At 49.6% G+C, this 12,104-nt stretch overlaps 1 protein-coding gene across 3 annotated transcripts in view; it reads right to left on the bottom strand.

Annotated features, from left to right (window-relative positions):
• Positions 1-12,104, bottom strand: part of LOC119323503 (ankyrin-1-like) — a 51,158-nt gene that overhangs the window by 12,503 nt on the left and 26,551 nt on the right. For all 3 annotated transcript variants that reach the window (XM_037597182.1, XM_037597191.1, XM_037597185.1), the window contains 4 exons: positions 10,690-11,186; positions 10,061-10,402; positions 4,169-4,483; positions 3,475-3,742 (listed from right to left, as the gene is read on the bottom strand). In XM_037597182.1, the coding sequence (XP_037453079.1) occupies positions 3,475-3,742; positions 4,169-4,483; positions 10,061-10,402; positions 10,690-11,186 (1,422 nt within the window). The remainder of the gene's footprint in view (positions 1-3,474; positions 3,743-4,168; positions 4,484-10,060; positions 10,403-10,689; positions 11,187-12,104) is intronic.

Raw genomic sequence — 12,104 nt, 5'->3', positions numbered from 1 at the left:
TCGTGGACTCTTGGCAGTTTTGCGCCAAGCTTGCCCGCCAATTTATGAAGGGTTGGGGCGCGAACCTTGGATGAGATCTGCGTGAGCGCAAGAAGGCCCTCTTGGGTGCCATCCAGGCCTTGGACGCTCGCGCTGACACGTCCGAGATCTCTCCTGACGAGTGGATGCTGAGATATGATCTCGAGGACCAGTTATCGGTCATCTATTCTGACGAAGAGGCTTACTGGCGGCTGCGCGGCACCCAACGGTGGGTGCTCCGTGGTGATGCTAACACGGCTTATTTCCAGGCGATCGCCAATGGCCGGCGTCGTCGGAATTCCATCCACTCTCTATGGGCCGGCGATGCTCAGCTCACTCGCCCCTCGGACATCCGGGTGCACGTCGACGGCTTTTATAAAGCCCTGTTCTCCCCCACCCCTCGGGGTGGGGCTGCGCTGGCTCCCGACACTTGGTCAGGTGCTCAGCTCGTTTCCGCCGAGGCCAACACGGCCTTGGTTGCCCCCTTCTCGGAGGATGAAGTCCTAGCAGCAATCAAGGGCATGAACCCCTCCTCGGCTCCGGGTCCGGATGGTTTGCTGGTCTCGTTCTTCAAAACGTTCTGGCAAACTATCAAACCAGAGGTCATGGCCCTCTTCGACGAATTCTTCACTAGGACCATGGACCTTGGGAGGCTGAACTATGGGATCATTACCCTCATCCCTAAGGTTCCGGGCACCTCCGACATTCGCCAATTCCGCCCGATCATGGTGATCAACGTGATCTTCAGGATATTGGCTAAAGGGTACGCTAATAGGGTGACCCTTCTTGCGGACTCTGTCACCCACCCCAACCAATCCGCCTTCATCCAAGGCCGGTTTATTTTGGATGGGGTGCTGGTCTTTCACGAGGTCCTTCACGAAGTCCGCTCCAAACACCACCGCGCGGTCTTCCTGAAGCTAGACTTCCACAAAGCCTATGACACCACTGGCCCTTCCTTCGGGAAGTCCTGCTCCGTAAGGGATTCGACGACCGTCGGGTGACCCGCGTTATGCAGCTGGTCTCCTGCGGCCGGACTGCGGTCAACATCAACGGTGAGATCGGACCCTTCTTCCCCACCTTATGTGGGGTCCGCCAGGGTGATCCGTTTTCCCCGTTCTTATTCAACATGGTGGTTGATGCCCTTGCGGTCATTCTTGATAAGGCCAAAGCCTGTGGCCACCTTCGTGGCATTGTGCCCCATCTTGTAGGGGAGGGAGGGGTCTCCCTCCTCCAATATGCGGATGACACCATTGTTATGGTGGAGGGCTCAGCGTCCGACATCACCAACCTAAAGTTCCTCCTTTATTTCCAACAGATGTCGGGGCTTACCATCAACTTCGATAAGAGCGAAGTGATGGTCCTTGGCTATCCTCCGGAGGAGGCGGTGTCCATTGCGGATCGGCTTAACTGCCGCCTGGGTTCCTTCCCCACGACCTACCTAGGGATACCCATTAGTGATTCCAGACTCACCGTTGCTGACCTCCGCCCGACGATGACCCGGATGCAGCACCAGGTTGAACCTTGGCGGGGACGTTGGTTGTCGAAGGCGGCGAGGGTGATTCTCATCAACTCTTGCCTTCTCTGGTTTCTCATGAGCTTCTACAGCCTACATGAGATCCTCCATCAGGAGGTTGCTAAATACCAGTCTAGGTTCTACTGGGCGGGCGAGGGAGACAAGCAGAAGTATCATATGGTGAGCTGGCCTGACATCTGCAAACCCAAGGACCAGGGTGGCCTTGGGATCCTGTCATCCCGTCGCATGAACATTGCTCTCCTGACCCGCTGGCTGTGGCGTATCGCCAATGGGGAGGGAGGCCTCTGACTGACCATCATCCGTAATAAATACCTGAGGGGCCAACCTCTGGCCTTTTGCCAGCGTACGGGTGGCTCCCAGTTCTGGTAGTCTGTGGTCCAGCTTCTGCCCGTCCTCCGCCTTGGTACGTCCATCTCTATTGGATCCGGGGCCTCGACCCTGTTCTGGTTCGACCGCTGGCTTGGGGACTCCCCCTTGGCCGTGCGTTTCCCAGAACTATTTGCCATTGCGGCTGACCCTCAGGTCTCTGTCGAGACGGCCCTTATTGACTTAGGGCGTCTCGCTTTCCGTCGCCCCTTCGGCCCTCTCGAGGTGGCTGCTTGGGACTCCCTCCTCCAAGACGTGGCCCTTATGCCGATGAACGTTGAGGAGGACCAGGATGCCATTTCTTGGCACCTGGAGCCATCTGGCCGCTTCTCCACGAAGTCCTTGTATGCGGCCATCGCGCCTTCGACGGCCCCGGAACCGTTTAACCTGATATGGGACATTCGCCTTCCTCTGAAGATCAGGATCTTTCTATGGCAATGGATCCGCGGACGCCTCCCCTCTAGGGTCGAAGTCCTCAAGCGTAACGGCCCGGGCGATGGGATCTGTCCCATCTGTGGCACGATCGAGGATGCTAACCACATCTTCTTCTCGTGCTCTACTGCCCAATTCATGTGGGCCTGCTTCCGCGAAACGGTCGGTGACCAGTGGTGCAATACCAACTTCCCCGACTAACTTGCGGAGCTGAACGCCTCCCCTCCCCGCTTACCGCCATATTAGATGGTTGTGTGTTGGGATCCTCGCCTAGACGCTTTGGAACATTCGCAACAAGCTTGTCATTCAGAAGGTCCCTCTTCGACGTGCGACTGACGTGATCTTCAAAATGTGTGGCTACTTGCAGCTTTGGCGGCCGCTTAGACGCCCCCAGGACCGGGACGTCATCACCAACCTCCTCGCCGATCTTCACTCGATGGCGCTCCGCGTGGCTCCCCCGCTCCCGCCCCCTCCGCCTGAGCCCGACTAGGCTGTCGGACTGCTTTGCGCTTTGCGCCTTCCACTGTGTGTCGTGCGCTGTGTTGTGTGTGTTTAGGGCTTGTTGTGTTGTGCCCTCAGCTCGTGCCCTCAGCTCGGACCCTCATGTCTTTTTGTATGCTTGTGAACCTCCGTGTGTGTGTGTGTGTGTTTGGACATGTGTGGAACCTTGTGGGATGCTTGTTGTGAGTGATTGTTTTATGCTTGTGGGATGCCGGCTAGAAACCTACAAGCTAGACCCTTGCACAAGAGCAGGGAGACGCGATGGCTACACCATATGAGCAACCAAGAATTGCCTCCCAAGCACCTTGCCGTCGAACACCGAGGCTGCCAAGGCCAGCAAATGCCACACCGAGGAAAAAAAAAGATCATATACACTTGGTGGTATAAGTATAAGTTTCATTCGTCTGCAGTTAGTCCTCTTCCCATGTGGGTGGAGTATTTTCACACGTCCTCGGATGGCAAGTCTAAATCACCTCCATAACTAATCCATCTAAATCACCTCCATGACTTTTTGCTACATACTGATGTTGCATGCACGTTGTAAATGACAATTCTCCCTGGGCAAGTGATGTTTATTTTTGACGGAAAATATAGGTTGATTGGAACTCGAAATAGATTCTTACGGATGTTATTCCCCAACACGGATTGGTGCAGAACAGTGCCGTGAGTGGACATTAAAGCCACGTACAACCCCTGGTCGGCAATCTTCTTGACAACATATGTAAGGCTGTCCCGAACAGCAATGTAGAACGGTGACTGCATTGCTGCATTCAACATGTGCGCACAGCTTGGGTTGGCCTCCAGCAGCTTAAGTGCAACATCCGACTTTCGCTGCAGCACTGCATCGTGCAATGGGGTGTTTCCTAGTTTGTTTGCGATTGTTATAGGCCCCTGCAGACAAGAATATAGTTACTCACTACAACAAATTTGATGTTCACTGATGAACGCGAAACATAACAAAAAACTCAATTTGTTCATTCATGGCAGTTTGTGGTTGTATATTTTGGACTAGACTACACAGCAACACCACACCCATGTCTTCTGGTGCGTCGCCACCTTTTCCTCCCTCTCTACTATTCATGAATGCAACTAAAAGACACCAAAGTCATGTAAGCATGACATCAATGTGATTCTCTCATATCTTAAAATAAATAAGTTTTATCTCTCAAACCACAACTATAAATAATGTCTGGTCTTGGTCATCATTTCATACTGTTACATATCAACTTTGTTATTTAGATTCTCAACAACAAATGTTATTAAATATTGGTTTTAAAGTCAAATTTGAGATGGTGTATAAAATATCAGAATAAGTACCTCTGCATATCGAGTCGTAAGTTCCAGGTTCATCACTTTAGCACACTTGATCAGCATATCGACAAATACAGAATTTCCAGCTTTAACTGCAAGGTGCAGCGCTGTGTCCCCATCATCATTCCTAATGATGAGGAATAAATCATATATACTTGAGAAATCAGCACACTCAGGGTATTCCTTGATAAATTCTCCAGCAGCCGTCAATTTAATCTCCTTGCAACTATTTAGCAGGCTGCCTGCCACAAGGTGCCTACCATGTATCACTGCTTCATGCAGCAAGGTGTTCCCTTTCCTGCCCGGAGTTATTAGTGGTTCCTGCACACAGAAGGGAAATATCATGATTCCAATAGCTAAAATGTGATTGTCATTAGTCGGGAATGGGTTGTACTAGTTTTGGTCTCTATTATCTCAAATGGTTTTTCTGGGAACACGCATGAGAGCTGTGCGTCGTTTCATCAAGAAAGAAGAACAATTTGGTGATTACAATAGGCTGCCCTTAGGCTAGCCTAAATCCATAGCCCACCACACGCACCTATGGCAGACTACTTACGCGTATCCACGTTTCCACGATTGGCCTGCATCCTTTGCCACGCAAGCTGCCATCATCCACTCGCCACCTATGCTTGTAGTTAGCCCGCTTGTCACCATCGAGACCTTGTCAAAAACCCTTCGGTTCCTTTCCTTCCAGATGGAGTGCATGACACAGATGAAAAAGAAGTTCATTTCCTTCCTCACAGCCGCCGGTGCAGCGTTACTCGGCACCGTCCACCAGTCCACCAGCACATCTTGATGGGAAGGAGTATATCTCTCCCACCCCTTGGTCCACGGCACATCGAACCAAACCGTGCATGCAAGGGAGCATTGTGCGAGCAGATGATCCAAGGTGTCCAGCTCTTGCAGACACATCGGACAACATGGCTGGTGCGGTAGTCCCCTTGCCGCGAGCCGGTCGGAGATCCAACACCTGTTCTTTATGACGAGCCAGGCGAAGAACTTCAGTTGCGGCGGCGCCCGAGAGCTCCTAATCTCACACGCACCGAGCATGTCCGTCAAGCTGAAGAAGAAAGCACAGTATTCAGACCTCCCCGTGTAACATCCAGGCTCGGACCGAATCCAGCGGAAGGAATCATGCACCTCCGACATGGCGAAGGACTGCCTTTGGATCTTGTTCCAAAGCCTGCAGAATAGGACAATCATGGCGATCGAGTAAGGGCCCTTAATGTGCTCGATCCATCTGTTGAGCAGAAGGCCATTCTTTAACCATGCAACATGCGCGTATGGGAAGCAGAACAGCCATGATGGCCAGCGTGATCTCTGCCGCGGGAACCCCTTCGATCCACCGGTCAACCCAGAAAACAGTCACTTTGCCATTGCCGACAGTGCAAACCATGGACGCTGCAAACATGCCAGCAACCTCAGATGCAACATGGACCTGCAGGCCTTGCCAAGGCCTTTCCGGGTCGGTCCTCGCAAGCCAAAACCAGCGCGCCCTCAGCGCCGCATTCAGGAATTGGAGGTTGTGGATACCCAACCCTCCTAGCTCTTTTGGCCAACATACCATCTCCCAGGCCACTTTGCAATGCCCCGCCTTCGCCTCCACCCGTCCTCTCTAGAGAAAGATTCTGCAGATTTTTTCACGAGTTTGCAACACCCAGGGAGGGAGGTCCATCGATAGCATGTGATAGATCACCATTGCCGTCAAAACAGAGTGGATTAAGATGACCCTCCCTGCCTCTGTTAGTAATCTGCACTGCCATAGCTGAAGTTGGTTCGCGATCTGATCAATCAGCTGTTGTAGCTCCTCTTTCCTTAGACTCTGTGGTGATAGTGGCTGTTGAAGTATAAATGCATAGCCCACCTTTCCCAATAAGCTTGAGCTTGTGGGTGAACTGGCTGGTGCGTGCAATTCTACATGGTATCGGAGCCAAGAGGTCCTGAGTTCAAGACCCGGCTGGCGCAGTTTAAAAATAAAAAAGTGCAGCCCACTTTCGGTTGTTGAACTATAAATGCATAGCCCACCTTTCCCTATAAGCTTGAGCTTTTGGGTGAACTAGCTGTTGCGTGCAGTTCTACAGTGGCAAGCTCAAATATTTGCATGGGAAAGTAGGCCAACATGCATGTAAGATTAGGAAGAACATTGTCCACCATTTGTTGTGTTTACTTGATCAGGATGATGGAGCTCTTTTGCATGTTTACTTGTAACCCTGATGCCTCTCCAAAGATCTCAGAAACTTCTTTGATCACCACCAGCTCACGCAGGAACTGCAGGAGTCGCCAGTCACGCAGCGCACACTGCCCACCACCAGACCATCCGCCTCGGGATCCTGCAACGCGGGTGACGCCGGCCTTCAACTGGAGCCATCAGATACCAAGGAATCGCAAGGGACTGGCGACCAGTCAAGGAAATACCCCCGGCACCAACAGGCGAACCACTGGACGCCACTTGTCCAACAACCAGTTGCAAAGGAACCGCAACTAGCAGGCTAACGGCTACAGGCCCCGCATAGACACGGGAGACGATCCTGCCCCTGGAATTTGAATTCTCGCCGAAATGCACCCCTCACTAACCACACCGGCACAAACCGACGCTCACGAAGGTGATCCAGCCACTTTCGCCTGATTGCCCTCCAAGCACGGCACCGCCGCAACTCTACGGCATGGGTCCCACCGTCCCTGGCATTATCACCACGGGAGGCCGCCTCAATGTCCGTCCACCACCGACACCCCGCGCAGGAGCCGAGGGCTGCACCGCCGCTGCATCGGCGAGGGTAGAGGTGACGGTGACACAACCAACTTCTGGACAGAGCAGACCTCAAATCTGACCGGATGACGCAGCGCGTCCACCAGCCTGTCAAGAGAGACGCCCTCCGAGAAGACGCTCAAACAATTCTACCGTGCATCCTCGGAGACGACGAACCACCACAACGCCGGGACGAGGGCAAGATCTGCCATGCATAGCGTGACGCGTTCTTGGTTACCATGGCGGAATCAATCTCTTCGATCCAGCTGCACTTCTCCACCAGCGATTCCGCGGTACGCATGCACCAGGCTTGCGTCGGCACACCGTGCAAGTCCACCTTGATCCGGAACGGAGCTCGCAAGCTTACCACCTGCGCCTGCCACGTCCAAGGCCACAACGTGAGGGAGAAGGAAAGGCCCTGCAGGCAAACTTTAAGATCGCGGGCTAAACCATTTCGCGGCTGGCTCGCGCAAACGCTACGGCCGCTATAGCCGTATAGCCGCAACGTGAGGGAGAAGGAAAGGCCCTGCAAGCAAACTTTAAGATAGCGGGCTAAATCATTTCGTGGCTGGCTCGTGCAAACGCTACGGCCGCTATAGCGGGCGATCACGACCGCTAACCCAGTTCACGGGAACAGTGCATGTGCATGTATATCCCACATACAAACTAGTACATGTCCACATTTTTCTCAGAAAACAGGGGATTTTGAACAGAAACAAAGGACTCAAGGTCTGTAGCAAGCATAATATCACCAGTTCAACACTTAAGAACTCTTGTACCTCCTGGGATGTGCTTGTGATGAATCAAGCAACGAATAAAGGATGCTTTTCAGAGAAAAACGAATTAAGGATGGATAGAATCGGAGGACTCCTGTACCACCACCACGATGTGCTGGGACGGGGTGTTGGAACCGTGTGAGACTGAGATCCCATTGTAGTCGCGGACGCGTCGTCGTGCAGATGCCCCTCGTCGCCGGTAACAGCTAGCCAGCCGACGGCACCTGGGAAGAACTGCGCAGCCGCCACAACTTTTTCTATCGGGGGGAGAGAAGGGAATGGGGGAGACGATGCTAGGTTTCCTGAGAAGCTATTATATTGTATATGGGCGGAATTTGGGCCGATCTCTATTTAGCAAATTTGGGCCTCTGTTTCAGTCATTCGGCCCGTCCCAGCGAAAGAGCAGTGAAAGCAAAGGCAAATCGCTCTGTTTTCGCGCGCGATCACCTGGTTAGCGCCAGATCGCGTTTTTTGAAGGATTGAGTCGCGGGGAGGCTTTCAGCCAGCGATCGCGCAACTTTCGCCCGCAATTTAAAAGTATGCCTGCAAGACGCCAACCCACACCACCATATCCCTCACCTCCTGAGAAAGACAGAGGATGAGGAAGTCCTCTAGTTCAAAAGCTTGAATGGAGAAGTCCATCGGTCCCAGCCCGCAGCGGGCATGAGGGCATGGATGGCCGCCGTCGTGTCAGCAATATCGATCTCTGGGCGGTTCCCAGTAATCACCACCATCGCGCACTGAAGCTCTGCCTCCATTGTCACCATGGCCACGTCAAGGGTAACGAAGCAAGATCCAACCTTTCCACAGGCGTGCGCACCGCAACCGAGTCCACCAAGCGCACCGAAACCCTGCTGGTCGAACGACACTGCGAAGTAAGAGGATCCCACGCGAACTGTCAGCACCACACCACCAGCCACATCGCTCCAAGACTGGCCACAGCGCCCACCGCCGCCACCGGCGCCGCCGGCAAACCACATGCTTGCAGCGCCGCACCACCGGCCACGCTCTCGACCACCAGCAGACTCTTGGACCTGCGACGCCACCCCAGGCTACACCTGAACGCACAACGCAGGCGTCGGGTGTGACATAGCCTCCGGTGATGATGGGCTATGAGGTAGCGGACAACCTACCGAGAAATGACCCGCCCCGCCGCAGCGCACACATATGGTGTCGTTGGTGCATGCTCGAGAGATGTGATCCAGTTTGCCACAGTTGTAGCGGCACCCGTACAGGACAGCCGGAATGCACGATGGTATAACAAGGGAGAGCAAAGCGCAAGATGGTATAACAATGTGTTGACAATCCTTCCTGATAAATGCAAAGCCGTCCGATACCCAGCATGCATGCTCGTCCTAAATTCTCCTGACTTCTCAACTACACCGGTATAAAAAGACAAGCTGGATGGAGTACTTTTGAACTAAGTCACCCAAAATATTCAATCTAATTTAGTAATTCTTCATCCGATGGTTGTGCAAAATATCAAAGCCGTCCCATACCCGGCATCCAGTTTAGTATTTCATTATTAATTACCCTTGAGAAGTGTTTGTTATGTGAAACTTTCAATAAACATTTTACATTTTTCTATTTAATTTATGTTGGTCATGACGTGCAAAGGTGTTGGAATTGAATCACTCAACTCCCCCCTCTTTCTCCCCCTGTTGGAACTGAATCACTCAGCTCCCTCCCTCCCAAATGATGGCATACATGGCTGTTTATAGGCTTTCCCAAACCGATCTAAGCATGATGAGTTGTATACTCTACACAACTCATGCCTAGCGAGCTTCCTTGCACACTAAACACATGACTAGATTTGTACAACCAATGCAAACTCCAATTTGCTTCTACTATTACTTACTACAACACTTCCTTACTAAGATAACTAGCAGTCAAATTTCCTTTACATTTTGATTGCTCTTACTGCCATGCAGCTATGATGTACTCCCTCCGTTCCTAAATATAAGTATTTTTAGACATTTTAAATAGACTACAACATATGGATGTATGTAGACATATTTTAGAGTATAGTTCATTCATTTTGCTTCGTATGTAGTCACTTATTGGAATTTCTAAAAAGACATATATTTAGGAACGGAGGGAGTAGCTGGACTACAAGCTTTAGGCAAGCTAGCACAGCTACTCTGCTCTGACATGCATGCATATGTTTAAGATAATGACAAAATTAATTCTAAGTTTCTAACAAAAGGTTGCTAGTAAGCTACTATTTCTATCACTAAGTTATCATTGGCATTGCCAGCCCTGCAACTGCATAATAATATATTAACAACAAACCATATTGGATACGCAAGTGAAAGAAAATATTAGTAACTAAAAGCTCTACCACTGAAATTAAAATAGGGTTGGTTAGATGAAAACCTTTAACTTTAAGTTGGGCTCGATTTCCCTAGCCCATGCCAAATAGCGCATCAAATGATGTACCACTTCCAAATGGCCTGCTCTCACGGCCAGGTGCAATGGTGTATCCCCATCACTGTTCTTACTAGTAATGAACCCCACATTCCGGTTCGTATAGAGAAGCACATGATGAACGAACCAATCATCTCCTTTTGATGCTGCGAGGTGGAGGGACGTGTGTCCTCTTATGGGTGTCACCGAATAAACCCTTTCCGGGTAGTAAGCAAGGAAATTTACCAGGCTTAGCATGTCTCCTTTGTCAATTGCATCACTCAAATCTCGGGTCATGGGCTCTATCAGAATCTGCTAGGGAGAAGACAACTTTAGTGATTAATCTGATCGTTCATTTTAATTGAGATAGGATACAAACCAAAGTGTAACGACAACAAATAATATTAAAACTACATAAGAGCACAGGAACCTTTTGGATATATAATCAAGATGAAAAGAACCATACCAGTAAGAATGTCTGAAGCATTTATGAACCATTATGTACAACAGATAGTTAAATGGTTTTGCATGGCATCACTATCAGACAACCAAGCGGGCCCAAATTATTTGGTTTAATCAGCAGGGATTCTTTAATTCACCTGATCGTCCCATGGAGTATGCCCTTCATTGTTAATCATGTATGAGTTGATTCTCAGATCATTGAGTAATAACCACAGTATTGGCCCTTGGTGGAGCTTGGCAGCATGATGCAGCGGAGTGTTGCCATCATTATCATGTTTGTTCAAGATCTCCTCCGGCAGCTCATACTCAAGAAGCAACTTGAGCACTCTTAACTTGTTGTTGATGATGGAGATGTGGAAAGCATTTCTCCCACATAAATCCACCATCTCAACAGTATTAGGGCACTGCTTCATGAGCTCCCTGGCAGCCTCTACTGAGCCATACTTAGCAGCCATGTGTAGAGCGGTATGCTGCTCAATGTTCTTCATATATGCTAGAGTGGAGTTTTTGTTGTGCAACATGGATATCATATGTACTCTGTTGTGCCACGCAGCATAGTGCAGGGCATTGTTCCCTGATGAATCTGTCACCTCCACCAGCTTCACAATATTGTCCAGTAAGATATCCAGCGCCCCTGATTAGAAACATGTCATTAATTAAGTAGATAGTATATGATGAACGCAGATTATCATTATCATTATATTAAACTGTTTCTGATAGTAAACATGCAAACTTTTTTTACCAAAGCTACAACTAGGTAAATGTGGTATAGAGAGGTGTAAACTCCTACAATTAAAGCGCGGTCCTTGGGAGAACAATACTCGTTTCTTTATCTAGCATTCCATCATCTTTGATTAGAAAAGTTGGATAATAGGAGAACATCACACGGTAACACTTCATTCAAAAAATAGAACTTTTTCGGGAACAGAATAAAATAATTATGAATAACTGGAACAGCTAGTAATGGCGATTCAGAGGTCCCGATTGGGCAATTACTGCTGAACTAGCCAGAAAATGCATAACTAAGACGAAATAAGATGTCAAGTTTATGAATAAAGTAACTCCAAAGTGTTATCACATCACAGATGCAACCTTTCGCTGGCGGTAAGGAAGCATGCTTCATGGTGTGCTATGAAGGGGGGTTTTTTCTCTGAATTTTCACAACAAAATGGCCAAAATAAACTTCAATATTTCCATTTACTTGGTGATAACAGGAGAGACCTTAAGAGGGACCAATTTTATTTCTGAAAAGGAATTTTTCAATCCTTGGATAGCTGCACAGAACAAGTTTCTGGAAATTTCCACATCAACATTCGCCATACATCTAGCACAATTCAGAAATTATGTGTTACAAACATGCTAAAAGTATTGGTTTCAACACTATATTTTAACCAAAAAAATCTATATAGTTCTGCTTTTTTAGATCAAAAAAGCATTAGACCTAGCTTTAAATAAATTAGTAAAGCCACAAAGAGCAACGAACAAAAGAAACAGAGAAGAACCGCAGCTTGAAACGCCAAGGCCATCGTCCACCACCACGACCATCACCAAC

This window comes from Triticum dicoccoides, chromosome 1B, assembly GCF_002162155.2.
Source record: "Triticum dicoccoides isolate Atlit2015 ecotype Zavitan chromosome 1B, WEW_v2.0, whole genome shotgun sequence".
NCBI classification, from domain to species: Eukaryota; Viridiplantae; Streptophyta; class Magnoliopsida; order Poales; family Poaceae; genus Triticum; species Triticum dicoccoides.
This window is presented reverse-complemented; position numbering and strand designations above follow the sequence as displayed.